Source organism: Setaria italica, chromosome VII, assembly GCF_000263155.2.
Source record: "Setaria italica strain Yugu1 chromosome VII, Setaria_italica_v2.0, whole genome shotgun sequence".
NCBI lineage: Eukaryota > Viridiplantae > Streptophyta > Magnoliopsida > Poales > Poaceae > Setaria > Setaria italica.
In genome coordinates, this window is record NC_028456.1 from 20113084 (window position 1) to 20140109 (window position 27026).

Sequence of the window (27026 nt, forward strand, 5' to 3'; positions counted from 1 at the left end):
TGGAGTACAAGAAATACATCAAGTGTACAAGGAAAGAATAAATACATCATAATATACACATATACTTCCTAATGCCCACCCGCAGTCGAAGCGAGAGGATCACGGACGCACAGACTGGTCCTAAATTCAGTAAACAAAGGAGTTGGCAGGTCCTTCATCATGATATCCGCGAACTGGTGAGAAAACAGTACATGGAGGACCCAGACCTCACCTAAGGCCACCTTCTCACAAACAAAGTGAATATCAATCTCGATGTGCTTCGTGCGCCGATGATGCACCGGGTTGGCTGTCATGTAGACAGCACTCACGTTGTCACAATAGACAATAGTGGCCGAAGCAAGCGGTACATGAAGCTCCTGAAGAAGGTGATGCAGCCAGCAACATTCTACCACAGCATGAGCCACAACCCGGTACTTCGCCTCAGCACTGGAACGAGACACCGTGGTTTGGCGCTTGGAGGATCAAGACACCAGACTGTTGCCGAGGTAGACGCAAAAGCAGGAGGTGGAGCGCTAGAGTCCGGGCAGCTAGCCCAGTCGGCGTCGGAGTAGGCAGTCAGAGATTGAATAGGGTTGGTGCTGATGTGAAGCCTAGAGGAGAGTGTGCCCTTCACATAGCGCAGGATGCACTTGATCAAGGCCATGTGGGGCTCGCGCGGGTCATGCATGAAGAGGCACACCTGCTGAACCGCATACGCCAGGTCAGGTTGAGTCAGAGTGAGGTACTAAAGAGCCCCAGCAAGACTCCGATACTCGGAGCCATCCTGGAGCTTGGTGCCGTCGTGTGCCGAAAGCTTGGCATGAGTGTCAACAGGAGTCGCTATAAAGTGACACTCAGCCATGCTAGCACACTGAAGTAGATCCAGGGCGTACTGTCACTTAGACAGGAACAGGCCCTAGGAGGAACGCGTGACAGAGGTGCCGAGGAAGTGGTGGAGGTTGCCAAGATCCATCATAGCGAACTCAGAGTGAAGACGCCCCATGATGTGCCAAAGAGGTGTCGAGGACGAAGTGGTGAGGACGATGTCATCGACGTAGAGCAGCAGGTAGGCAATGCTCGGCCCCTCTTTGTATACAAAGAGGTGTCGGAGGTGGAGGCGATGAAGCCGAGCTAGCAAAGGAAGGACGCGAACCGCTGTACTATACCCTCGAGGCCTACTTCAGTCCATACAAGGACTTATGTAGGAGACAGACGTGATCGGGGGCGGTGGTGTTGACAAAGCTGGGAGGCTGCTGGCAGTACACAGTCTCCGCGAGGTGTCCGTGAAGAAATGCATTCTTCACGTCCAGCTGGTGGATTGGTCAGGTGCGAGAAATGGCGATGCTGAGGACGGTCTGTATCGTTGCCGGTTTGACGACCGGACTGAAGGTCTCATCGTAGTCGATGCCGTGACGCTGGAAGAAGCCATGAACCACCAAGCGCGCCTTGTTCCGGGCGAGGGACCCATCAGCATGAAACTTATGCTGGAAGATCCACTTGCCCGACACGACATTGGCACCGGGCGGCCGCGGGACGAGGCGCCAGGTGTCGTTGTTGATGAGGGTCTAGAACTCGTTGACCATGGCGGCACGCCAGTTGGCGTCAGCCAAAGCACTGCGATAGTTTGCCGGAATCGGAGAGGGCGAAAAAGAAGTCGAGGCTGTCATGCCGTGGTAACGGCGCCGCTGGAGTGCCCCAATCACAGACCGAGTGACCAGTCGGAGCGCTCGCCGGTGCAGTCAGGGCGTGCGCCCAACCGATCGGAGCGTGCGCCGGTGCGGTTGGGGTGCTCGCCCGACCGATCGGAGCACTCACTAGTGCAGTCGGGGCAGTCGGGAGCGCTGCGGTCGCGGTCGGAGCAGTCGGAGGCGCAACCGCATGTGCCGCGGTCGCGGTCGAAGCACGGTGGAAAGCGGCGACCTGCCTGCAGACGGGGCGGGGTACACGATCGGCCCGTGGAACTGGATGGTGGGGTCGTCGTTGGTGTGTTCCTGCAAAAACAACTGGTGAGGGCCGCGCCTACTCAATGTCTGGCGACAGAGCGACCAAGGTGGAAGCAGGAACATCGAAGGGGCTCGACAAAAGGAAGTCGAGCTATAATGGGTGGGTAGGATGGGAGAAGAAGGGAAACACGAACTCGTTGAAGACAACATGGCGAGAGATGATGACTTGACTGGTGGACAAGTCAAGGCATCGGTACCTCTTGTGAGAGGAAGGATAACCGAGGAAGACACATGATGCTAAGCGAGGAGCAAGCTTGTGGCACACCATGGATGAAAGGTTGGGGTAGCAAAGACAACTGAAGACATGTAAATGAGAGTACTCGGGAGGCTGGGAGTAAAGGAGGCGGTAGGGGATGTCATTCTGAACGGCAGAATAGGGGCGCCGGTTCAGAAGATAGGTGGCGGTGGCGAGCACCTCGACCCAGTATGGGGTGACCATGGAGGCGTGAATGAGCAAGGTGTGAGTCATGTTATTAAGGGTGCATAGGATGTGCTCGACTTTCCTATTTTGAGGAGAAGTGTAGGGACATAAGAGGTGCAAGTGGATACCCCGAGAAGTCAAAAAACAAGTGAGTGTCTTATTGACAAACTTGGTCTCGATGTTAGCTTGGACGCGTCGAACAGGAAGACTAAACTGTGTGTGAGCATAGGCGCAAAAATCAGTGATGTGTGAGGCGACTTCAGACTTGTGAACTAGAGGAAACGTCCAACAAAAATGCGAGAAGAAGTCCAAAATGACTAGGTAGTAGTGATAACCAGAGATGCTAGCTACTTGAAAAGTCCAAACATCACAGTGAACTAACTCAAAAGGAGCAGAAATGCGAGAGTTAGAATGTGAGAAAAGTAACCGTACATGTTTCCCTTACTGACATGAATGACATAGAGTATGACTATCTTTATTACAAGCAATGGATGAAGTTTGTCTAAGTGTGACGATGGCAGCAGGACCAAGATGACCATGACGGAGTGGAGGAGATGGCGAGGCCGGCGTGGGGTGCTACAAAGCTGGCTGCTAGAGGCATGGTGTAAAGATCGTTGGCGCTATTGTAGCAAAGAATCACGCGTCTGGTAGGAAAATCTTTGACAGAAAAACCAAAAGCTTCAAACTCTATGGTGTAGTTATTTTCCTTAGTAAACTGACGAATAGAAATCAGATTACGAATCAGCGAAGAAACAACAAGGATATTGTTAAGATGAAAGTGAGAGGTGGGGGTGATAAGGGTGGAGCTGCCACGGCACGTGACGGAAGGGTGTGACCATTAGTGACAGTAATGTAGGAGTGAGAGGGAGGGAGTCGGGAAAGAAGAATACCATCCGAGGATGACATGTGGGCAGATGCACCTGAGTCAACCACCCAACCGCCGTTCTGCAGTGCCATCTGCTTCGGGTAGCAACCAGACCCGCCGTGTCCCAGCTTGACGCCTGAGTAGGCACCTGAACGAAAGCATAGGCGGCATGGGCCTGCGGAGAGGGGCTGAGGAGACTAGGGGTGCCGACGCGCCAGCCCCCACCGCCCGACGGATGCTAACCTCCAACCTGCCGGAAGCCCGTGGTGCCGTAGGAGCCGACCCCTGGGCTGAAGCAAAACCATAGGCCGGTGGGTCGTGGGGGCCCGTCCCCATGAGAGCTGCCGCCACCAGGGGGTGCCTGGAGGCCAGCGCTGCCCTTCTTCTGCCACTTCTTCTTGCCTCTACCACTGCCGCTACCGCCGCCATCGCGGCCACCACTACTGCTGCTGCCGCCGCCGCCAATTTGGACAGAACCAGACGGCAGGCGACACTTGCCTGTACAGCCGGGGGATGAAGATGAAGAGGAGGTCCCGACAAGGAGGGTGGTGGAGTTGGAGATGTTCTCCTCGTTGGCGAGGCGAAGTTCCTTCAGGGCGAGCGCCTGGGCGAAGGATGGGAAGCCAGTGGTGAAGTTGATGATGTCGTTGGCGGTGTTGGAGAAGCACGGGTTGAGGCCGCGGAGGAGGTTCAGGACAAGCTGGGAGTCCTGAACGGGATGGGTGACGTCGCGGAGGGCGTCGGCGAGGGTCTTCATGCGGATGCAGTACTTGGCAATGGAGGAGTCGCCCTGTGTCATGGAGTGGAAGTCATGGCTGAGGAAGATCGCCCGGGACTACTTGTTGGCCCGAAAGAGGCCCTCGATGGCGAGCCAAAGATCTTGGACGGTCTGATCGTCGTCGATCATGTCAAGATCGAGGACGGAGTCATCAATGGAGATGAAGAACCGGGAGTGGACACAACAATCCACTTGATCCCAGTCGCGGTCCTGGGGACGGGGTGCCACCGTGCCATCGATGTGCAACTTGAGGCCGAATTTGCCGCACATGGACTTGAAGAAGGACGCTCATCTGGTCTAGGTGTTGGACTTCATCGTCAGCGTCATGGGGACGTGAGACTTGATAGAGATGGTGGCGTAGGGGTGGACGGCGGGTGGCGGCGCTGGGTACACAATGAAGCCACCGCCGCTGTTGCCGGGCTCATCGCCGGTAGGAGGAGATTAGGGTGCACCGCCAGAGGAGCCGCCGGTGCCAGGTGGCAGCACAGATGCACCACCGTTGGCAGCATGGGTCGGTCCAGGAGGCGACATAGGAAGAGCAACAGGAGTGGTGGTGTCGCTGGACATAGAGGAGTGGCGGGGGACATGGCGCACGACTGGGGGGAGGGAGCCAGTCGGGGGGGGGGGGAGCCGGTTGGGGAGGTGCAACGGAAGGTGGGCGGCGGCGGCGTAGGAGGGGGCACCGCCTAGGGTTGCGCGGAGTAGGGGGAAGTCGCAGGAAGAGGAGGCCCACGATCTAATCTCATGATACCATGTAGAGAAGTAGATGGGAAAACACCACACACCCTAATGGGGGGTGACCTCTATATATATGGTCAATATGGCTTGGAGTACAAAGAATACATCAAGTATACAAGTAAAGGATAAATACATCCTAATATACACATATACTTCCTAATACCTATGAGCTGATCCCGGAAGCCGAGGAGGAGCCGTCTGCGGAAGTGAACCAGATCGAGCCTGCCCAAGAACCAAGTCAAGCTTCAAACAAGCCCCAGACTAACCTAGTACAGGAAGGCAAGCCCCGGAGCATAACCCTGGTTTCCAAATTATGCAATACTTATACCACTTATGTTTGTGCATTAAGTTCATAAGAATTATTTGAAACCTTAGTTGCATAACCTAAGTACCTATGTTTGAATCTAGCATGATAAGTCGAGTAGTTGCTATGCTAAATAGGGACACGGTAAAAGTCGAGTGATTTTCTGTCACTAGTGAGGTATAGGAGTTGTCTGTTTACTTATGTTGGAATCATAAGGTTGACGGGCGGGACTGGGCTATATGTTCTGAAATGGTGGATGCCCCACCTGTATAGAAGATGAATGTGCTAAGGTCGAACCATGTCAGTGATTGTGGTCAAGTTTTTGAAAGTACTAAACTCATACCGAGTATGGGATCGAAAAGCATAGTTACTGATAGAACCGGGGCGTGGACATACTCCCCGCTGTCTCTAGAACCGAGCTCCCCTAATGCATCATGTGGGTACAAGTGCAATCACGGTACGTCGACGTTCCGGCACCGCGGGACCTTGTATCCAAGGGAAGTGGACCCTGTCCACGTGCTTGGGGATTGATGGGGACGGCTGACATGTGTGGACCCGGTGTGGTACGCATATGTCGTGAGTTTATGTTCACCATGCAAGGTTAAGAAACTCGATTTGAATCGTCTGCCTCTCACAGTTTAGGACTACTTGATCACTATGCTGCACTGAGTAAGGAGTGGAACAAGTATGATGATAAATAATGATGCTTGAATTAAATTACTTGTTTCACCATGCGTATAATCAACTAGAACCTGATGCTAAAAATTGAAAGTAAGGATCTACTTTAAATGCTTTTGGCAAAACCAACCCCTTAGCCAAAAAACCTTGCATGTCTAGAAGTCGGTGGAGTAGTCACCACCTGTCGGGTAAATCTTTCTGAGTATTAGTATACTCAGCCTTGCTTGTGGCTTTGTTTTCAGGTTTGGATGTTAATGACTTGGTTGCCTGTTTGACTTGGCCGACCCAGCTCCCTCCGTGTTGGACGGTCGAGTAGGACCCGTCCTCGGACGGCGACGAACGTGGTGATTGATACCATGGCAGGCTTCGCTGTGGTATCCTGTATCGACGATTAGACTACCATTTTTATTCCGCTGCTTGAACTTTGAAAACTTTACTTTTATGCATTTGAACTTCTAATTTGTAATAACTGAATTTAGGACCTGTAATAATTTTCTGGATTGTTGTAATCTCTGGACCGCCTTCGTGTGAGTATACTTTGTTTCGATCCGAGACAAGTGGTTTATCAGGTGAAACCCAATAGACTACCATTTTAATTCGATTAAAGTGACCATTCGCATTTGAAGCGAGGTTGAGTACACTTTAGCCGATTAATTTGGATGGTTCTGCCACACTGGAACACATAATAAAAGTTACAACTACAATATTTAGTGTTATATAACGTTTCTCCGTATTAATATTTAGGCGTGAGAGTTAGCAAGATAGAAAGGCCTAAAAATTATTATTCTCTTCCGATAATATGATGCTAAATCAACAACAAAATTCCTTTGAGGCCACAATCTGCAATCCACACTACGGATTAGGGTAGCAAAAAGGTTACAAATCGTCTAGCCTACTAATTCGACTATATTTTTTTGTTTATATATACTACGGGAAAAACAAAAAACAATCCTCAACTAATCTCCTAAGGCTGCACTATTATTGCGACTCTGCTTCCCGCCATCACTCTAACGAAACAGAGTAGCGGCGGCATCAGAGCCCGAAGACGGCGGCGACGTCCCAATACTCCACGAGTCGAGGAACCGCCCGTTGGCGTCGCCGCCGAAGATCCCGTCCATAATGCCGCTGGGCTCGCCCCCTTCCAGGATCCTGGAGTACTCGAGGTAGTCGGCCATGTCGTCGCCGGCGGCCTGCGACTCGAGCAGCGCGGCCGGCGGCCCCGCGCTGGCCGCGGCGGAGGCCGCCTCGGCGTCCCTGGCCCGTCGCGCGGCCGCGTCCTCAGGGAAGTTGAGCCTGGCGCGGCTGCCGCGGAAGCGGAGCGCGGCGGCGTCGTAGGCGCGCGCGGCGTCCTCGGCGGTGGCGAAGGTGCCGAGCCACACCCGCGCCGCCTTCTGCGGGTCCCGGATCTCCGCCGCCCACTTCCCCCACGGCCGCCGCCTCACGCCGCGGTACTTCCTCGCCGGCGCCTGCGCCGCAGTCCCTTGCCCCGCCACCCCGGTGAGCTGCTCTTGACCATGGCCGGCGGCGCTGCTGCTGCTGTCGTCCGCGTGGCGCCACGGCACGACGATCGCCGGCGCGGGGCGCGGCGGCCCGCGGCCGCTGGCGACGACGTGCGTGAGCGCTGACACGATCGCCGCCATCTCCACCGCCTGCGCGTGCTCCGAGGACACCATCGGCGGCGGCGGCGGTGCCACCATTGCTCTAACCCACATCACGGACGCACGACGATCCCTATTTGGCTATTTATACAAATCTTCCTTATCCTCCCAGAAAAGGAAGATCTGTTGCCGCGTCGCCAAATCCGCAGCCCTCGCCGCCGATCACCGCGATTAGGATTTAAGAATATTTCAGCCGCAACGCAGGCATCAGGAATTGAAGAAGCAAACTTGGATTAGGCCAGGGTGCGGCACGAACACCGACGCATGCAGTGCAAGGTCCGTTAATTTCTCTCGAAGCTACCTCGATCTTTCATATATATAAGAAACAAAAAGATCAGCGAGCGAGCCGACCTGGGCAGACGCTTGTCTTGGCGACTAAGCAATGACGCGATGATCTGCAGCACGCTGTCAGCGGGAACTCGGTTGTTGAGGTTCGCTTGGAGTCTTCTTCCTCGCCGGGAAGAAACCTCAGACCGAACAAAGAAATCTTTTGGATGGATGCGTTCATGGCGGGCATCGATGGGGGTGTCCTGTCTCCTCCGCGGACGAGGGCCCATGACTCGAGTTTGACCGTCTAGAAGACGCAAGGAGACGAAGGCAAAGATACCTATGTTGCTTGGGTGTTTGGGAGGAGAGGGCTAAACTTTAGTCCTGTCACATCGGATGTTCGGATACTAATTAGGAGGACTAAATATAAGCTAATTACAAAACTAATTGTAGAATCCCTAGGCTAAATCGCGAGACGAATCTATTAAGCCTAATTAATCCATCATTAGTGAATGGTTACTGTAGCACCACATTGTCAAATCATAGACTAATTAGGCTTAATAGATTCGTCTCGCGATTTAGCCTAGGGGTTGTGTAATTAGTTTTCTAATTAATCTAGATTTAATACTCCTAATTAGTGTCCAAACATTCGATGTGACGGGGGCTAAAATTTAGCCCCCTCCTCCCAAACACCCGCTGCGGATGACACTGACACTTGATTGGCTCACCTCTCGAGGAGGCAAAATCTCTGAGTTTTTTCGAATTTTTAAACAGAAGAAAAGGAAATGTTCTCCTGGTCTTCAACATAGTTTATTGTTTTTTCTTTACTGGTGACGTTAGAATGCTTACGTAAGCTCTCCTTTTTCTACCCTTTTTGTCCTTGCCTTTTTTTAGTTCGAGGAGTGTGTACACGTGGGTGGTTGCATGGCTTGCTAGGTGGCCTCCTGCTAGGTGGCCTCCACATAGGGTGTTTGAGGTTATCCATACCCTTCGACCTCTATTTCCATACTCTAAAAATAATATTCTATCATAATCATCAAGATTCTCTACTCTATATTTATTTCTTCCACACTCGTGTTATCTTTATCCCATACTCTATACTCTATACTAACTACTCCATATTTTATTCCCCTTCTTTTCTCTTCCTCTCTCTTCCCAACTCTCTCTCACTTCACGCGGAACCTCGGGAAGCGGATAGCGAGCGACAGGCGCGTCCTCCCGGAGACCGCTACCGTAGCGGGTAGCGGTACTGGAGGCCTGTTTAGCGGCGCGAGGTCCGGACAGCCTGACAATGACAATTTTTTTTTTTGAGCAAGGACAGTGACATGGTTAATCACATGGTTGTGTTTGTGTCTGTTTTTTTTCTTACAACGGAAGCCGTGTGGATTGGGAAGAAAGGCCGGGAATTGGCCCGAAGAGGAAAATCGGGCCGTGCGAAGAGAAGGGCGCCATTGGGCCGAAGAGAGATTTTTCTCCTTCGCGTTAGCCAGCCACAGTAGGACGGCCCAACCGGAAGATAGCAGGCCCATCAGTCCATACCACTACCCTTTCTTCCCAAACCAAGGAGCGGCGCTGACGCCAGACGGAATCGCCGGTTCATCTCCGAGGTCCAACGCCGCCGCGCCCGGTCCTGGGAGCTCTGGGAGGTGCGGGCTCGCCGCAGGAAGTAGGCTGGGCGGCCGCCGTAACTCCCCCTGTTGGTCGGTCCGCCACTCCGCCGCCAAGTTCTTGGTACGCCGCCCTAGCCTCGCTTCTCCGGGATTCCTGAAGACCCCTTCCTTCAGTTTCTCTTTGTTGTAAGGAACTAAGGATTCATCAATTCGACGCTCTTGAATGCTAATTTCACCCCGAATTGATCAAATACTCTTTTCTTTTCTTTTTCAGACCATCGTATTGCTGACCTGCCTCACACAGTCCACGAGCTAGCGCTTCTAATGGTGTTTCTACTGCTCAGTGCTCATTTCAATTTTCTAAGCGAGGCTGTCCCGAAGCAATGTGCTTTTATTATCTGTTTTGATGTGTATACTGACCTTGTCAAATTATATGGCTTGTAGGAGGAAGAACAAATAGAGGCGCCGTCCTACATCCACATTGAGAGCAACGATTTCTCCTACAGAAGGTGCGCAGTTTTTCCTTAGTTTTTTGCCAGTCTGTCCACGTTGGTTTGAAGTTTGATGAGATTGGTAGGCACTTTGGCTGTCTTCTTTATTTGCTATGCAAATCTTATACTTTCTGTGTTACCTTTTGGAGGCACAAGAGGCAGAAAGAGGAGGACATAGCTGTTTGCGAGTGCCAGTATGATATCTTGGATCCAGAGAGTCCATGTGGAGATCGGTGCTTGAATTTCTTGACTAACACGGAGTGCACGCCTGGCTATTGCCGCTGTGGTGTGTACTGCAAAAACCAGGTAGATTTTGTTGTCCTGGCATCAATGCTACCGTTGCAATGTCATCTGGAAATTGATGCGTTTGTTGTTTCGAATTTTATCAGTATTTTTCATGGGTGTGTCTGCTTGACTAGGCTCCTGCAAAGAGAAAGCAGATGGTGTCAACATAGGGTGCCTTAATGTATATTCTGATTGTTGGTAGTATAATTTAGCAGTAAGTCAAATATATGTCACTTGATTTTAAACTTCCGTGGTATGTGATTTCCCTTTGAATTCGCTGGCTTCCAATACCACATTAGACATATTGATTCAATTTTGACCTTTGAAATGCCCCAAACCCTTCTGGCATCAAAACATATTCCCAGTACCAAACCTTGTGGCATCAAAACACACGGATTTTGGAATATAATTCTAATTTCAGACATTGCGGACCCACCCTTCTGCCAAAGACTAGGGCCAAAAACTAAGGGCATAAAACTACCTATGCTAGCCACTACGCTGAGAAATAGCAAGAGTAAAGGACAAATTCGCAATGATATGATAATTGAACTCCATGCTTCGGTTTATATTGCTTCATGTTTTAGTGGTGGAGCAGGTTCAATTGTGCCACTGAAGCATGAGCAAAATAAGAAAACAATGTCACTTCTCTTCATCTTGTAATCCTATTAAAGATGCAACAAAATAGATTTCATATTATACTTAATGTCTAAAATCAAAATCAATGTGGTAGCTCCTGATGAATGTGAATATAGCCGCAAGTGAAAATTACCTAACAAGATCAAGATGCTGGGCTGCTTGTACCTTGCTTCTTCTTTGGCGGCACAGTTGCTTAGGCAGTCAAGTGCTCAGCGAAGGAAGGGGTGGGTGAGGTCAAGGCACAAGGAGCCCCAAAGGAGAGAACTGGATGACTGAGCTACCAAGTGAAGGAAGCTAGAATTGCCGTTCCATCCGTCGAACTGGGAGGAGAAAGCTTGGGAGCAGCGCTGAAAGAACCAGGCGACCAGCAATGGATCATGGATGGTGCAGGCAGCAGGCATGTAGCTGCGCAGGCGAGCTGGCAAGGGTGAGGTTGCAAATAGACCGTCTGCCAATGGGGTTGTCGGTTTGCTCCTGGTAGTGCCCTTTGCCAGCTAGGGTTGGCATTTTGGAATCCCTGGCAGCAATGACGGCCTCTGCTCAATGCGAAGGAATGAAAAAGAAAGTGGACAAGAGTGATGCAAGAGCCGAGCGTCCGTGCCTTGGGGTTGGTACCGATTGGTTAGGAATGGGCTAGACTGTTAACTGGGCTGCTGGAGTATGATTTACAGCCAGGAAGACTAGGGCCATTAGTTTGGACGTGATTGATTAGGTAATCACTTGCTATTGGGCTGAAGACTTCGGTCGTGGCCCATTGGCCCTACTGGCTTGTTCGCCCCTGATTCCAAAACTCCAGGCCCAGTTATAGGGAATCAATATCCAAATAGGGTGCTAAAGTGAAAAGCTGGGATATAGTGATTCCTTTTTGTGGTCATGCACTGCATCAACTACCGATCCCTGCATGTGTTTTTTGCAACATGATGAATAATGGTAATTTTCTAGTAACTGTGTCAATTTTCTATATGAATTCATTTTTTTTCCTAAGGCCCCGTTTGGATCATTGGAATTGAATTCCATCCTAATAATTATAATTTAGACACAAATTAATTAAGCTAATATAATTGTATGTGGAATATAGTTGTATATTATAGTTGGTGATATGGGAGAGATACTTGTATGCTGCACTTCTACTATAGAGAAGCGAGTCTAAGAGCGTGCTATAAGAATTGAATTCCATCTAATAACCATAATCTATAGAATCAATTTCCATCTCCCACCCCATGAATTTAAGATAGGCTTATATCTAAACTTTGGAAAGTTGTGGAATGCCACATTCCAACATAAATTAGCCTACTCCATCAAATAGATTCCAATTCCTTGGACCCAAACGGGGCCTAAAAGTAATCAGATTCTAGGATACCTTGTTTGTTGCTTATTCCATTACAGTGTAATGATAGTAATGCTGACACTTAATTAATCTTTCTGTTGGTAGCGGTTTCAAAAATGTCAATATGCTAGGACAAGGCTGGTAAAGACTGAAGGACGTGGATGGGGTCTTGTGGCAGATGAGAATATAATGGTGACTGAATTATATTATGTTTTTCTTACACCTTCCAATTTACTCAAGTATATATGATTAAGTAAGTTGGAATTAAAATTTATTTAGGCTGGTCAATTTGTTATCGAATACTGTGGAGAAGTAATATCATGGAAGGAGGCCAAACGGAGATCTCAAGCTTATGAAACCCAAGGTCTGCAGATTCTCTCCTTCCAATATTTGAATTGTGGAACCTTTTAGCTAGCTATAACACGTGTCTACTGTAAATTTTAGGTTTAAAGGACGCTTATATCATTTACCTCAATGCTGATGAGTCTATTGATGCAACAAGAAAAGGGAGTCTTGCCAGATTTATCAACCATTCATGGTAATTTTATGGCAAACACACAATATGTTTCTTTATTCTTATTTCTTGTGTGCATGATTTGATCTTGGAAATTTCTGTCATTGAATTTTAAGCGAATAAGTCTAATAGTTTGTTGTTGAAGCATACAGCCAACCGAATTGTGAGACAAGGAAATGGAACGTCCTTGGGGAAGTAAGAGTTGGAATATTTGCAAAGCAAGACATTCCTTTTGGAACAGAATTATTGTATGACTACAACTTTGAGTGGTTTGGTGGTGTGATGGTACGGTGCCTCTGTGGAGCTGGCAGCTGTTCTGGATTTCTTGGGGCTAAATCACGTGGTTTCCAGGTGAGTGAACAAATTATGCTGTATATGTATCTTCCGAGCTGAAGATAAGCGCATGTGTATCTCATGATTGACACTAGGATTCGACAGAAGGAACTAACTATCCTTTTTTTGACCGTTCAATTGTTCATGCACATTGTGTAGCTGTTATGCCAATTCTCTCCATTTATTTTTGACTTTTTTTTTCTCGAACACGTAGGAGAGCTGCGTATCAATATATTATGAAGAAAAAGGGTGTAGAAACCCAAACAACAATACACAGGTTTAGGAACCTGTACCGCACCACAAACTCACACTGCTACACTCGCCTTTTAAACTGACAGAACAGGACCCGACCTTGACCAGAAACCTAAACAGACAATGGCACTAGAGCGAGGATGTGACATTTTTTTTTGACTGATTGCAGAATGGTTGATTGTCCTTCAGATTATTGAACTTGCTCATGCTTTGGCATAACTTTGAATCTTTGTGCAACTGTGCTATCTATTATTTCTCAGAAGATTGGTCACTGTTGCATTTCCTTGTAAGCTGATATTAGAAATGTCCAATACGTGCCTAACCTATGCTTTGTTGATTGGTATGTTGCAGGAGGCCACGTACCTGTGGGAAGATGATGATGACAGGTTGGTTGCACTTATTTATTACTTTATGGTAGCCTCTGTACAATATAATAGGTGATATAGCTGTTTTCACAATTTGATTGATATGGCCTGATGAGATACTTCAGTTTTACCCACCAAGTCAATTTCTAAATTTAGGTTTACTTGAATGATTGCTGAAAGAAGTTTAATTTTCTTGTCCCTAAAAGTTGAGTAGTTTTGTTTAGTAAAATAATTTTCAATGTTGGTTAAGGTTAATAGGAAGAATGACAGAAATTATTAAATGGTATGTATAGCTTCATGACTTTTGAATAATTCATGTCTTAATCATAGAAAACTAAAAAACTTATCCTGGTGACCTCAACCGTGAATTTTGTTAAAACAGGTCTTGATACTTTTAAACTGTCCATGTCTTGGTTTATCATCACAGGAAAAAAATATATCTAGGGAAAAAGATACTTTTAAACAATGCTACATCATGTCTTCTTTATCATCACAGGAAAAAGTACAGATACTGTCTAATGATAACTATGCTTGCTCTGGTGACTAGATCTAACTTATCCTGACTAGTAAAATCTTTTATTACGTGAAGTGCTGAAATGCTGATGGATGCAATGATTTGGAGTGCTAAAAATGCAGCAACTTCTGTTTTAATTGGCAGGTTTTCTGTTGAGAATATCCCTCTTTATGATTCTGCTGATGACGAACCTACAAGCATCAATAAGGAGATCCTCCTAGGAAATGATGGGCCAATTGCTCCATATGTCAACAGCAACACAGTACAGAACACTGAGAACCGTGGGACTGCAAGCACAAATGAATTTGCACCAACTATTGCTGAACAATTTACTGCAAGCTCAAATGGATTAGCACCGATGGCTGTTGAAGCATCGGCTGGAAATTCAAATGAATTCACACCCATGACTATTGAACCATTGAATGCTATTCCAATGGTAGCTCATTTTGTCGAGAATGGATTGACTGAATATAGTGCACAAGATGCTCATGTCGCTCCTCAAAATTCAGTGCCGGAAGCAGCAAATCACCAGAACCAAATTGAATCACAAAACAACAGCAACCATTCAGCATTGGTCCCTGTAAAGTCCATACCCAAGCGCCGTGGTAGGAAACCTAAACGTGTTCTGCTTAAGCAACTGGATATTCCAGATATTTGCGATCGGCTAGCATCATCTGTGGCGCGTGAAGAAATATTGTACTGTGAGGTAAATATATAGTAAACTAACTTCTCTTTAGGAAAGTGTAGCGGAAAAATGTGAATTCAATGTGCTTACAGCCTTTGGTCAAACAATATTGCAGGAAGTGAAGAATCAGGCTGCTTCTGACATAGATGCCCTGTATGACGAGATAAGGCCAGCGATTGAAGAGCATGAAAGAGATAGCCAAGACAGTGTGTCCACAAGCCTTGCGGAGCAGTGGATCGAGGCCAGCTGCTGCAAGTACAAAGCTGATTTCGATCTGTATGCAGCAATCATCAAGAATATAGCTTCCACGCCACTAAGATCGAAGGAGGACGTGGCCCCGAGAGAACAAAACGGTGTGAAGTACTTGGAAAACGGATCATGATTTAGCTAGAAGCGTGAATTCTTAGTGAGCTCGCCCTGATGTAGGTGAGGTTTTTAGATTTCTTTTTTTGGTTCGATTGATCTTATTTAGGTAGAGAAACATTATAAAGCCACAATTAATAATGTGGAATGAGTTGAATACACAACGGGTCTTTAAACTGTTATTATCAGATTTTCAGCTTAGGTTCATAAACGTTCAAAGTGAGCATTTAGGGCCTTAAAGGTTCATTCGAGTTCACTTTACGTCTTGGAACAAACTACTTATTTTAGGGATCTAGATGCTCACTTTGAGAGTCCATGCACCTTGGTGAGAATTCGAAAAATGTTTGAGAACCCATGTTCTGTCTAAAGTTGTGGCTTATTTTTAGATGCAAATGAATGCTGCACATTCAGCCCAAGCTTTTAGCAGGACCTCTTCCCTTAAGGGCAATTGAGGGCGCTTTTACAAGTATACAATTTGTGCATTTGCAGCACAGACGAATGTGCCTAGGGCATGTCCGAGTTCACTCTCCCATGCCGGGCATGCTCCAGTCCTATTTCACTCTCATCATCTACAAAAGCCATGGCTAAGAAACGTTAATAGCAATTTGTTCACCACGTTTTAGACCACAAACTGTGATTACGAAGGATCGGAACTTCGAAGTCCCAATATGCTCCTTTCAGTTAAATTTCCTATATGTGAAAACGGTTATTTAAATGTTTCCGTCGCTGGTTGATTTTCATCCGAAGGAGGACGGACGTGGGCCCCGCATGTAAGCCGAGACCAAAAGGCGTCCTCTCGCTGTACACGTAAACCCCTACGCCGAAGCCGAAGAAACTCTCCTCCCTCCTCTCGCGGCTGTTCGTGTCTTTCGCCAGACTCGTTGCGCCTCGCCGCCGGCGACCTCACCGCCAAGCCGAGGCCTCCCTCTTTCAACGGGAGTTCTCTCCTCTATGCAGGCGTAGCTGCCGTCCTCTTCGAACTCTGTTTCGCTGGACTTGCGTTGCGTGGATCCATCCGGACCTGGATTAATTCGTTCCTCTGTTGTTGTTGGTAAGTAACCCTAGCTTTGCTTGGATGGACTGACTCCTCGGAGAGCTCTCCGCGTGTTGGTTTGCTGTGAGCGTGGGCAGCCGGACTCAAATCTTCCGTTCGCCCCCTGCCCAGTGTGCTGCGGATTTGTTAGCTGCGTGGTACCCTAGCAATGCTGGGCATCCATCCTTTGTTGATGGATTCGATTAAGTTCCTGTTATTCTCTCTTGTGTGCGCGAGGTCAATCTCAGTCGATTAGGACTTTGTGCCAACAGTTTAGTTTTCAACAAATTTTGGGATTCAACTGTAGCTCCCCATTGTTTTTCTTCCCTCGATGAAGGTAGGAACCCGTAGCTTTTTTAGGCGAAGGTAGCCCCCCATCATTGCTCACATTATGCATGTTCCCTTCCCAGTGCTATAGAGCTTTGAGATCTTTTAGAACTGGAGTGCTAGGTACCAGGTAATTTTTGCTGCTCTTAGGATAAGTTGATGTTGCACTTACTGTCTATTGGGCAGATGAGACGACTCTATGCAGTCTTGAAGAAGTTTCAGTTTGGGGAAACTGATGTCATTTTTTGACATACAACTGGACTTGTCAATTTTGCTAAAAATAACTGTTCAATATGCTCATTGATTCCTGTTACAAAGTGTTATACAAGAAGATGGAACTTGGCGATGAATAAATTGCATGTCGAGATACCCCATATATGTTCTTTTTCTTTTTTCAATTTCTGCCTTGCTTGCTGTAGTAGGACATCAATGCCCAGGCTATGATTCCTTTACTTTCCTCTTGGCTTTTGCATAAGGAGTATCTTTGCTCAATTTCTATTTCTGGCTGCATCAATTGTTTTTCTCCTTTGATCATTTTGTATATTAACAAATTTGATGAAGACTATTTCTGTTGGTTCAGGTGAACAATCATGGGGAAGTTTATGCATGACAGTCCACTGGTATCTCATAGTGAAGTAAACAGGCGTCACTACAATCTTGCAGCCGTTGCTGTTGGCTTGGGACTAGGAGTTGCTGGCTTGTGCAAGGCATTGCATAGTGGTTTGTCCATACCATGGGTTTCTCCGAGGAATTTATTTTTGGGATCAGGGAGAGTATACTATGTTGGAGGTCTACGAAATCTTGGCAACAATTGCTTTCTTAATGTCATCCTGCAGGTAATTCTTTTATGCTCATATTGACTCTGCAATTTGATGTGCTTCATGTGTGCTGATCTGATATCCTGCTGGATTATTGCTAAATAAGATAACCTTTCCTTGGCAGGCACTTGCCAGCTGTGATAGTTTTGTTTCCTTTCTAGATAATTTGCTTGCAACTGATGGCTTACTACCTGAAGAAAAGGTCGAAAGAATGCCTCTTCTTCTTGCTCTAAGTTCTCTCTTGGAAGGTAATTGTTAATATGGACTGTTGAACTTTTTACCAACTTCGAGATCCCCACCATGAAATCTAGTCAACTCTAGATTCCACCACTGGTGGATGCATTCTCTTTCATACGGGGCACAGGAGCCCTTCCTTCTATATAAAGAATGACTGAATGGGACTTTTATTTTCGTTTTATTCTTCTGAAATTAGTCCTGTGCTACAAAATGTAAAAGTATGGCACTCTGTTATTCATGGCATTCACCATTTGGTTATAAACGATTTTTTGCTACGTGCACATAAATTGGTATTATTTGCATGTTGCAGACTTGAGCACAGTTCGAGATGAAAGAATTGTGTTGAATCCACAAGGAGTAATGCATGCTTTGAGTTTCTATGTTAGTCACTTCAATTTGACCAGACAGCAGGCATGATATTTACTTCTGTATCTTCTTTAGATATTATATTTTTGTATTAGACATGCAGTCATCATGAGAATTAATTTTTCCTCAGGATGCTTCGGAAGCTTTTCTTCATCTTTTGATCTCACTGCGGGACGAATTTTCCCATTGTTATGTACCACATAGGAGTTCTCTGGCAGACATCACTCTGTCTCACTCTAAAGTATATAGGCAAAGGGAAGGTAACGAGCCTGAATGCAAGCGCTGGAAACAAAATCTATTTGGCCCCTTTGATGGGACAATTGGCAGCATATTGTCATGCAGAAACTGTTCATCTGTGGTAGACTCTTATGCTTCTTATTTAGTTGCTATTAAAGTGTGGCTTAAAAAACCACCTACTGTTGTTTTTTTGTAGTTGAATACGTTTATTCCCTCAACCATTGTTATTGTCGGCATCACCTACCAAAGGAGGAGGTGCTAGGGATAAAGCACCGAAGAGTTCAGTTAGTTGGCTTCAGCGGCAAGTCTTAGTTTGTTTCAGATTAGCATTGGATTAGATTTGGTTGTTATCAGGGTGTTGATTAGTTAAGGGACTCTAGCAAAGTTGTTGCGTCTGTACTCTGGGCTATTTATATGCGGCCGCAAATCAGAAAGAGGCAGGCAGAATTTATCTACTTCCTCATCTCCCTGTTCTCCGTTTCTCATCTACCTGCTGCTGTTGCCGTCTCGGTGACCCCCCTGCATGCATCACAGGAAGGAAAACGGCAGCCCAGCAGCTGGCAACCTCCCACAGCTACCCAATCCGTTCACTGACAACCACTATATATATAGACATTGACACGATCTCTAATGCAATACCCTTTTTCTAGCTATGTGCAGTAAATTTTATTGAAAAAATATCATTATTGAAGCAATTTTGATAAACAAGCTGCTGATGTTCTTTTTTTGTACTACCAATATCAATAAGTGTGTACATTTTAGCGGTTAACTTCAACATAAGCTCATTTTTTGTAACTTTTAATGTTCTGCCCTTGTTACATACACAGCTATCGTTGGACTTCCAGAATTTCCAATGCCTGCCTCTCTCACCAGTGCTTAATACAGATGGAGATGTTGTATGTCTGCGAGAACCTTCCTAAAGCTTCGTTACATGATTCAAGTTTTTTTTTTATTCATTCGTTGTGTGTTTCATGCTCATTAATAGTACTTTTGTCCCTTCCAAATCCTATGGCATGACACTAGACCAATGGGTGTAGTTTGGTGGATTGCCTAAAGTACTTCACTGTGGTGGAGCATCTTGACAATTATCGCTGTGATCGGTGTTGGCATATTACTGCTGCCAAGTATCTATCTCTTAAATCAGAAGCTGATGAGGTAATTATGTTCTACTTGATGTCTTCTATTTATCAGTGCACTGAAAATTCTATGGCACCCATGTTTTTGTTATGAAATTTCACTTTGCTATGTTGGGCATAACAATTTTATTGGTAATTGTTACAGGAAAAAGTTACCAAACTTAACACCTGTGTCGACTCTGGCACTTGCAGTTGCAGGGGTATGTTCCCCCCAGAGGAAATACCATGTTCATCATCTTCACGAGCAACAAAGCAGTTGATTATCAGTCAATGTCCGAAGGTATCCACACTTGAAGCACTGATTGAGACTTGCATGAACTGCCCTAAAATTCCATAACACCTCCAATATTGATGTCCTCTTCCAGATTTTGTGCATTCATTTACTACGTGCTTCAGTCAGATTTGATGGTGAGCCCATCAAACATAAGGTAAGAGCCCTGCTAAATGTGAAACCAATTACTCTATCACGGAGTATAAATTGTTTACTGGATGAGTACTTTGATTGCAGGGACATATTTCTTTTCCTTTACTTCTCAATCTATCCCCATTTGCGGGAGGTGCATCAAGCACTGGGCTGGGGCCTGGACCTTTGGCAGTGAACATGCAAAGAGATGGCCAGCAAGCCCTCCATCTATATCGACAACTGAATATGCAGATAAGCCTAAATGTAATACCTACTGGAGGGAACTCAATTCATGTGTTTGGTTTTGTTTACTGTACTTTTAACATTTTGGTACCTGATCTCTGTATGAATATAGTTTGATCACATTTAAGTTGGGCGGTAACAATCTGACCACTTGTCAATTTCAGGCAAATGTTGATGTGGCCAGTAGTTCATCATCATCACCACAGCAGTCACCATCATCAAGGAGCAAGTTATATGGTCTTTCAGCTGTCGTGGAGCACTACGGGAAATGTGGAGGAGGGCACTATGCCGTTTACAGGAGAGTCGCATCAAATCCTGATCATGATGATCCAGGGCAACCTCTTGCAGGTCTAGCCAAGCGGTGGTTTTACATTTCAGATGGTCATGTATCAGAAGTTTCAGAGGATGATGTTTTGGCTGCGGAGGCCACCCTCCTTTTCTATGAAAGATTGTAGCAGCTTATTGAGTTGCGAACATACTCATCTTACAAAATTTAGAGCTATTTGTCATCAAGAGTTGATGCTTTTTTTTTTCACTCAAACGAGAGAATAAAAATTAGGCTTTCATTGTAAGCAAGCAATCCACAGATTGCGTGAATTTTGTTCCAGTGGTGATAAAACCTGTGAATCAATCGAGTTAACCTTTGTTTCATCTGGAACGGTGTTTCAGTAGTGGTTTCCTTTCACAAGAAGCATTGAAGGCCAAAACGCGGCTCCATTGTAAAGAGCCTTTTAATAAGAAAAAAACAGCAGCACCATATCTGTAGTTGTTTTCTTTCAGCAGCAGCAGTAAAGGCTAAATGAAGCTACAATTTAAAGAGCTTTAATAAGGCAAGCCAAATGCAGTTTCTGTGGTAGTAAAAGACAGGGTGATGTTTATCAGGCTGGACAACTGTATAATCAAGCCAAATGATAAGCAGCTGTATTTTTGGCATGGCTCTCCCTTTAATCTCTCCTTTTGTTAGCAGGCGTTTCAAAGAGCTGGAAAACTGCAACTCTGCTGCAAGGGATGTGTGTTTTGGCAGCCCTTTACACTTTGCAACCAAAGTTATTAGTGCTGCATGCAGGGATTTTTTAGCTGTTTCCCTTGTTACTTCCGAATATTTGGTGAGCCAGCTTGCAATCAAAATAGCAGCAATTAATCAGCACTATATGGCAGGCGCCAAAGCAATACAAGAATATCGCGCGATTAACACGATATATCGCCGTGACTCCAAGAACGATATATCACCGATATATATCAACATATGTTTGGGCCAGGTTTTTGGCCATTTTGACCCAATCCCAATGGATCCCAACCTGATTGACATATACATGTATGGATTGATTCAAGTTAAGGAGGAAGGACTGACTATAGTCCTTGTCCTCATCTTCCGAGGATCAAGGTGAGGATATTGAGATGGACGAGTCAGGGAGTTCCTTCTTTGCATTAGGAATTTGGTGAATCAGATGTTTGATGTTTATGGAACATATCTTGTAAATTAGATGCTTAACTACTTAGTGCATGCTACCTTGTTTGTGAGCAGTAGGATCATAGCTCGAGTTAGAACTCTTCGATACTTGAGTCTTGTTACTTTCTTTTAGAGAGGTGTACAATTGAGGAAGCTCCTACTGTAGTATGTTAATAAGTAAAGAAAAGGAGTACAAGTCATGGTTTAGAAAAGAATGCTGAAATGCTGTGCAATTAGGAGCAGCCATCTGAAATGATGTGCAGTGAGGAGAAAGGGAGACATTAGATAAAGGAATTGAGCCAAGAAGAATGCTTTGACTAAGGCTAGGATTTGTTCTGTACAAGAGAACATTATATTATAAATGAAGCTGGATTTCCACTGATCAAAGGATTGTCTAGTTTGCTGAAAAGTAAGGACATTTCTTTGCTTTCATATATGCCTTGATGCATTACAAATACTTCCATCAAGAAGATATTGCTGAAATTGGTCTTGGTTTGCTGAATCATGTGAACAAGCTGAGTGATCCTATCAAACTCCACATAGAGGTTACACAACACAGTTATAATTTTCACCTCAATTGTGTAGTTCTTTCTTTTTAGGAGTATTCAGACTATCCATAAAAATGAGCCGTGTAAGCCATTTAGCTTTTTAAAATACTTAGATTTCTGTATCAACAGGAATTGTGTTAGTGGAGTAATTGACTTGAAAGGAAGTGCATACAATTTACTTGATGAACAAGTTGTGCACTTCACCAGCAATATTGCCATGTGTCAATTTGCCTACCATCTTGATGGGCTTATTGGATTGTGGCATGTAGAATTTGGAACTCTTCAAAAGCTTGCTTTATTATGGGACTGTGATTCTGTGAACATGAGTTTGTGGTGTGTTATGAAACAGGAATTCCTTGGGACAAATGTTTTCCTTTTATGCAAATGGAGTTGTTATTTTGAGTTGATACATTGTTATCTTACTGAAGTTGAACTATAAAAATATATTCCTCCACTTTTATGGTTAATGTAGCATTGCATCAAACCTCCCCCTAGCTCGTCCCTTTTTGTATACAAAGTTCCAACCAATTCCAATAGCTCAACATAGTAAATAGCAAGATTATACTTGAATTTCAGCTCAATTATTTGGAACGATTCAGACACAGATGCCTACCAGGGATCATTGTACATTGTAAATAACTAATTTTCATGTAGAAAGACGTATTATTGGAAAAAAATACCTTTAATTTGAAACTTTGTCAAGTGTACTTGCATCTTTATTAACAATTCTTACTATGTAAAATCACGGTAATATAAGTCGACGTTAATATGGCATCTTAATTTTTTTATCAGCCGATATATCATATCGCGATATATCGTTAAACGCTAATAAGCACCGCTAAAAAATGTTGTTGCTAGAATATAAATCTTTTCTAGGGGTGCTAACTGCAAAGTGTTTGCATTCTCATGTGTTCTTTGCGGCTGTTGCAGTACATGAGTCCTCTCCATCACAATTCTCCCCCCTCACATCATCCTCTCCTCTTCCTTGCAACCATTGTGCCATGTCTGAAGAAGGCGCCGACCTGCCCCATGAAGTCGAGCATGATCACGCCACCGCCCCCGATGGCAGCACACCTGCCGTTGTTGGGTCGGCGATCGTGAAGCTGGCCAGTTCCAATTCTGAATCCGTCGGTGAGATGGCCAGCGAGACCAGCAACACTGGGTCTAAGCCAGCCAGCCCGGCGCTGCTCCATGCCGGCGAGGACAGCAACACCGAGTCAAAGATCGCCAGCCCGGTAGTATTCCATGCCGGCGAGGACAACACCGGATCCAAGCTCTCCAGCCCGGTGGTGCTTCATGCCGGTGAGGAAAACAACGCCGGATCCAAGCTCGCCAGCCCGGCGGTGCTTCATGATGGCGAGGACAACAACGCCGGATCCAAGCTCGCCAGTTCGGCGGTGCTCCATGCCGGCGAGGACAACAACACCGAGTCCAAGCTTGCCAGTCCGGTGGTGCTCCATCCCGGCGAGAACAATCGAGCCGAGTACAAGCTCGCCATCCAGGCGGTGCCCCATGCTGGTGAGGACAGCACTCCTATGTCCAAGCTGGCCTGTCCGGTGGTGCTCTATGCCGGCGAGGGCACAAATGCCGATTCCAAGATGGACATCCCCATGCCCCATGTCAGCGTGGACAGCAACACTAACGCCAGGTTCAAGCATGATAGCCCGGCAGTGCTCTATGCTGAGCTCGCAAGTCAAGTGGTTCCCCATGCTGGGCCGACGGTGCTCCAGGCCGGCGAGGGCAACAACATCCAGGCGGTGCCCCATGCCGGTGAGGACAATAACGCCGGATCCAAGCTTGCCATGTCAGCGGGACTCCATGTTGGCGAGAGCAACAACGCCTCCAAGTTCATCATCCAGGCGGTGACCCATGCCGGCGAGGACAACAACGCCGAGTCCAGGCTCTCCAGGCTGGGGGAGTTCCAAGCAGGCGAGGGCAACAACACTGCGTCCAAGCATGCCATCCAGGCGGTGCCCATTGCCAGTGATGACAACAACTCTGGGTCCAAGATCGCCATCGAGGCAGTGCCCTATGCCGGCGAGGACAACAACGCCGGCGGGTCCAAGATCGCCATGCTGGCGGCGCTCCATGACGGCGAGGACAACAACGCCACGTCCGAGCTCACTATCCAGATGGTTTCCAATGCCGGCGAGGACAACAATGCCGGATCCAAGCTTGCTAGCCCAGCGGCGGTCAACGCCGATGACAACAACGTCGAGAAAGGAAAGAACAACATAGTCGGAGAAGGCGGCGACAACATTGCAGCAGGTGGCGGCGGTGGCGGCGCCCCTTCCAACACCAGCAAGAAGTTGACATCAGACGGTGGCGGCGCATATGACGCAGTCAAGGATGCTTCCACAGCCGTCGCCAGCAGAGGTAGAGGCAGAGGCAGAGGTAGAGGAAATGGCAAGGGCAAGGGTGTCGCAACGGAGGAGGAAAAGGGGTTGCACATCTGGACGGAGAGGGAGCGAAGAAAGAAGATGAAGAACATGTTCAGCACCCTGCACGCGCTCCTTCCCCGGCTCCCCGAAAAGGTCAGCTTGCGTGCATGGTTATCTCCATTTTTTTTTCCTTTCTTGCAGTTCAACAACCATGCGAGATGTAGATATGATGTGTGCACGCTTAGCTGCAAAATCTGGCTCCTTTTTTCTTTTGTTGTTTTCGTGAAACTCCGTATGCAGATCACCCACTGACATGCGTTGTCGCGAATTCTAGATCTTCACCTTAGTGCTTGCTTTTGGCCATGGTGTGAGTTAGAATTAAATGGGGGAACTTCTTTTGTATTTCTTACTCGAGCATTTCTCAAGCCCTTCGCATCTGAGTTTTATCTTCTCCATCTTGACCCTGCATTTTCCATCTCCGTGTGAGCTGCTAGTTGATGATTTGGCTCATCCAAGGGTTCATGGCATTCCCTAGCTTAGAAGAAAGCTGATCGGCATGTGATGGTTATTGAGCAATGAGCGGGATAGGGGTGTTAGCATCTCAACGATACGCTATTGGGATTTATTTCAAATTCCGATGGGGTGACAGGCTGACAGTCAAATCTGGTAGGGGAGAAGAAGGTCGGGAGAAAGAAGAAGAGCGTAGGTTGTTGGATGTGGATCCATCGCATATGCGTTTGGAAGTTACTACGTGCCATTTGTCGCTTTGCTCTGAAGTTTGATGTCAGTTTCTTTGCTGGAGCCAGACAAACCCAACCAATTACCTTCGGTTTTGGAATCCAATTCACAAAATAAATTGAGAGAATTCTATCACATAACTCAACTAGCTACTTGGTAAATCATACACGTCGGTCCCAATAGGTGTGATAGAATTTTTTTTATGGTAGTTTTACGAGCATATTTCAGCAGATGGACTAGAATATAAGGAAAGTCAGGAGAAAATGGTGAGTGGTAAAAAAAGAAGCACTTAACATAGTCGTAAGTAGATTTGTTCTGCATGTTTGTAATTAGTATTATGCATGTCATTTTTATCTATTAATTGCAATAATCATTTATTTGTATCCATGGCATCTGTTGTAGCATGTTTGTAATTAGTATATATTATGCATGCCAGAATTTTGCAATGATTCATATACATTTGAAGAGTTAAAAGAAATGGTTACAATATGAACACCATTTGGACCCAGACAGTTGCTCTAATGTGAGTACCGTTTTTTTTCTGGTGACATTTGATCATAGTTCTTAACACCTTGCTATTGTAATGTGAGTGCTAATGCCTCAAATCGACTTAAGCATCTTATGAACATGATATTGTTAACTGTTTGCATCTGTTCGTGGTTAACTGGGCGCGCATGGAAAATATGATTTTTCAGAAAAGTTTACCTGATGTGTAATGATTACCAGCAGTTCTGTCAATTTGTATGAGATTTTCATAACTCAAATTATTTTGTTTTGCTTTTATATGCTCATCAAATTGATTTTGCAGGTCGACAAGTCCACTATAGTGGCGGAGGCCGTGACCTACATCAGGTCTCTGGAAGGCACCATCAAGAGCCTGGAGAAGCTGAAGCAGGACCGCATCCGCGCGCAGCAGGTGGCGGCGGGCGCCAGCTGCAGCCGCGCGGCACCACCACCCCCGCTGCCGCCGCCTGCGCCGGCGGCCCCGACGAGGGAGGCTATCCTGGCGGACATGGTCCAGAGCTGGAACGCGCAGGAGGCTATCATGGCCGAGCTCAGGGCTGCCGCATCCGCGGTGGTGTCCGGGGTCCCCAGGGCGGTGGGCAGCTCCTCCGCCGCCGCTGCCGCGCCCGCGCTCGCGCCGGCGCCGGCGCTCCAGACGTGGTCCGGGCCCAACATCGTGGTGTGCATCGCCGGCAGCGACGCCTTCATCAACCTGTGCACCCCGCGGCGCCCCGGGATGCTGACCAGGCTGCTGCACGTGCTGGAGAGGCACCGCATCAACGTCATGGCCGCCACCATCTCCTCCGACCAGACCCGCAGCTTCTTCTCCATCCAAGCTCGCGTGAGTTCTTTGTGATGATCCTGTGACCAACACCACGAGTTGCACTCGCAACATCACCTGATCATCGAGTTCTTGTGATCTTAGACCTTACGCGCGTGTTTTGCATGTCTGTTGCAGATCAATGAGGCGACCCCGCCTCCACCGATGCTCCCGGGGAACCTCAGGGCTGAAGAGAGGTACAAGCTGGCGGTGGGAGAGATGCTGCACGCCATCGCCAACTGAGGCCGGCGCTCATCATCGAGCTCGCCGAATAAATCGCTGGAGCTGAGCTTCTGCTTGCTGCTGCTGGCGCGTCCTGCCGACGAGGATTTCTGAGAGAATGAGCTCGTCTTCGTGTGTCAAGTTCGGGTTGGTCGTCGACCGTCGAACCATTTTGTTTCGCAAGAGTCTGGCTAAACTCGTGCCGTTTCATAAGTACGCTGTCGTGTTTTGTTTAGCAAGAGTCTGTGGTTGGTAACGGTTAATAAGTAAGTACTGTCGTCTGAGGTTATAAACATGATGCGAACCTGTGGTTTGTCGGTCAATTATGGATTTGCAGAGACATGGTGCTTTGTCATTGGATGATTTCAGTGGCTCCTGCGTCGTTGCTGTTTCTGTGTTAAGTAGTTGTGCGATGCTGTGTGATGTGATCCTCCGATCCAATGCATGCCAAGTGACGAAGTGGATGCCATTCATGCCTCTAAGGCTATTTTCGGTCG

General features: G+C 46.8%; 4 protein-coding genes across 7 annotated transcripts; 3 read left to right on the top strand and 1 right to left on the bottom strand.

The window, feature by feature from the left end:
- Positions 1–6544: 6544 nt before the first annotated feature.
- LOC111258048 (ethylene-responsive transcription factor RAP2-6-like) lies at positions 6545–7680 on the bottom strand. The gene has a single exon (XM_022828774.1). The coding sequence runs from the start codon at positions 7476–7478 to the stop codon at positions 6774–6776; it is 705 nt and encodes a 234-aa protein (XP_022684509.1). The 5' UTR covers positions 7479–7680; the 3' UTR covers positions 6545–6773.
- A 1583-nt stretch (positions 7681–9263) lies between these two features.
- LOC101754141 (histone-lysine N-methyltransferase ASHH1) lies at positions 9264–15421 on the top strand. Of its 2 annotated transcripts, none has more exons than XM_004975563.3 (11): positions 9264–9487; positions 9576–9628; positions 9746–9810; positions 9942–10098; positions 12146–12232; positions 12320–12404; positions 12485–12578; positions 12707–12905; positions 13491–13525; positions 14163–14724; positions 14819–15421. In XM_004975563.3, exons 2-11 carry the CDS (start codon positions 9626–9628, stop codon positions 15083–15085), a joined length of 1554 nt encoding a protein of 517 aa, XP_004975620.1. In that variant the 5' UTR covers positions 9264–9487; positions 9576–9625; the 3' UTR covers positions 15086–15421. The 2 variants fall into 2 exon arrangements, with proteins under 2 accessions (XP_004975620.1, XP_004975619.1); XM_004975562.4 differs by having other exon boundaries at positions 9264–9422.
- On the top strand, positions 15028–20517 carry LOC101754800 (ubiquitin carboxyl-terminal hydrolase 27). 3 transcript variants are annotated; one of them, XM_022828296.1, is made up of 11 exons: positions 15028–15129; positions 17007–17262; positions 17369–17492; positions 17792–17892; positions 17978–18205; positions 18912–18980; positions 19108–19239; positions 19366–19500; positions 19586–19648; positions 19729–19887; positions 20031–20517. In XM_022828296.1, exons 2-11 carry the CDS (start codon positions 17017–17019, stop codon positions 20319–20321), a joined length of 1548 nt encoding a protein of 515 aa, XP_022684031.1. In that variant the 5' UTR covers positions 15028–15129; positions 17007–17016; the 3' UTR covers positions 20322–20517. The 3 variants fall into 3 exon arrangements, with proteins under 3 accessions (XP_022684031.1, XP_004975621.1, XP_022684032.1); XM_004975564.3 differs by lacking the exon at positions 15028–15129 and adding an exon at positions 15865–16117; XM_022828297.1 differs by lacking the exon at positions 15028–15129 and having other exon boundaries at positions 17129–17262; positions 17406–17492.
- A 2348-nt stretch (positions 20518–22865) lies between these two features.
- On the top strand, positions 22866–26550 carry LOC111257954. Its single transcript, XM_022828518.1, has 4 exons — positions 22866–24111; positions 24241–24398; positions 25792–26328; positions 26446–26550. Exons 1-4 carry the CDS (start codon positions 22866–22868, stop codon positions 26548–26550), a joined length of 2046 nt encoding a protein of 681 aa, XP_022684253.1.
- Positions 26551–27026: the final 476 nt, after the last annotated feature.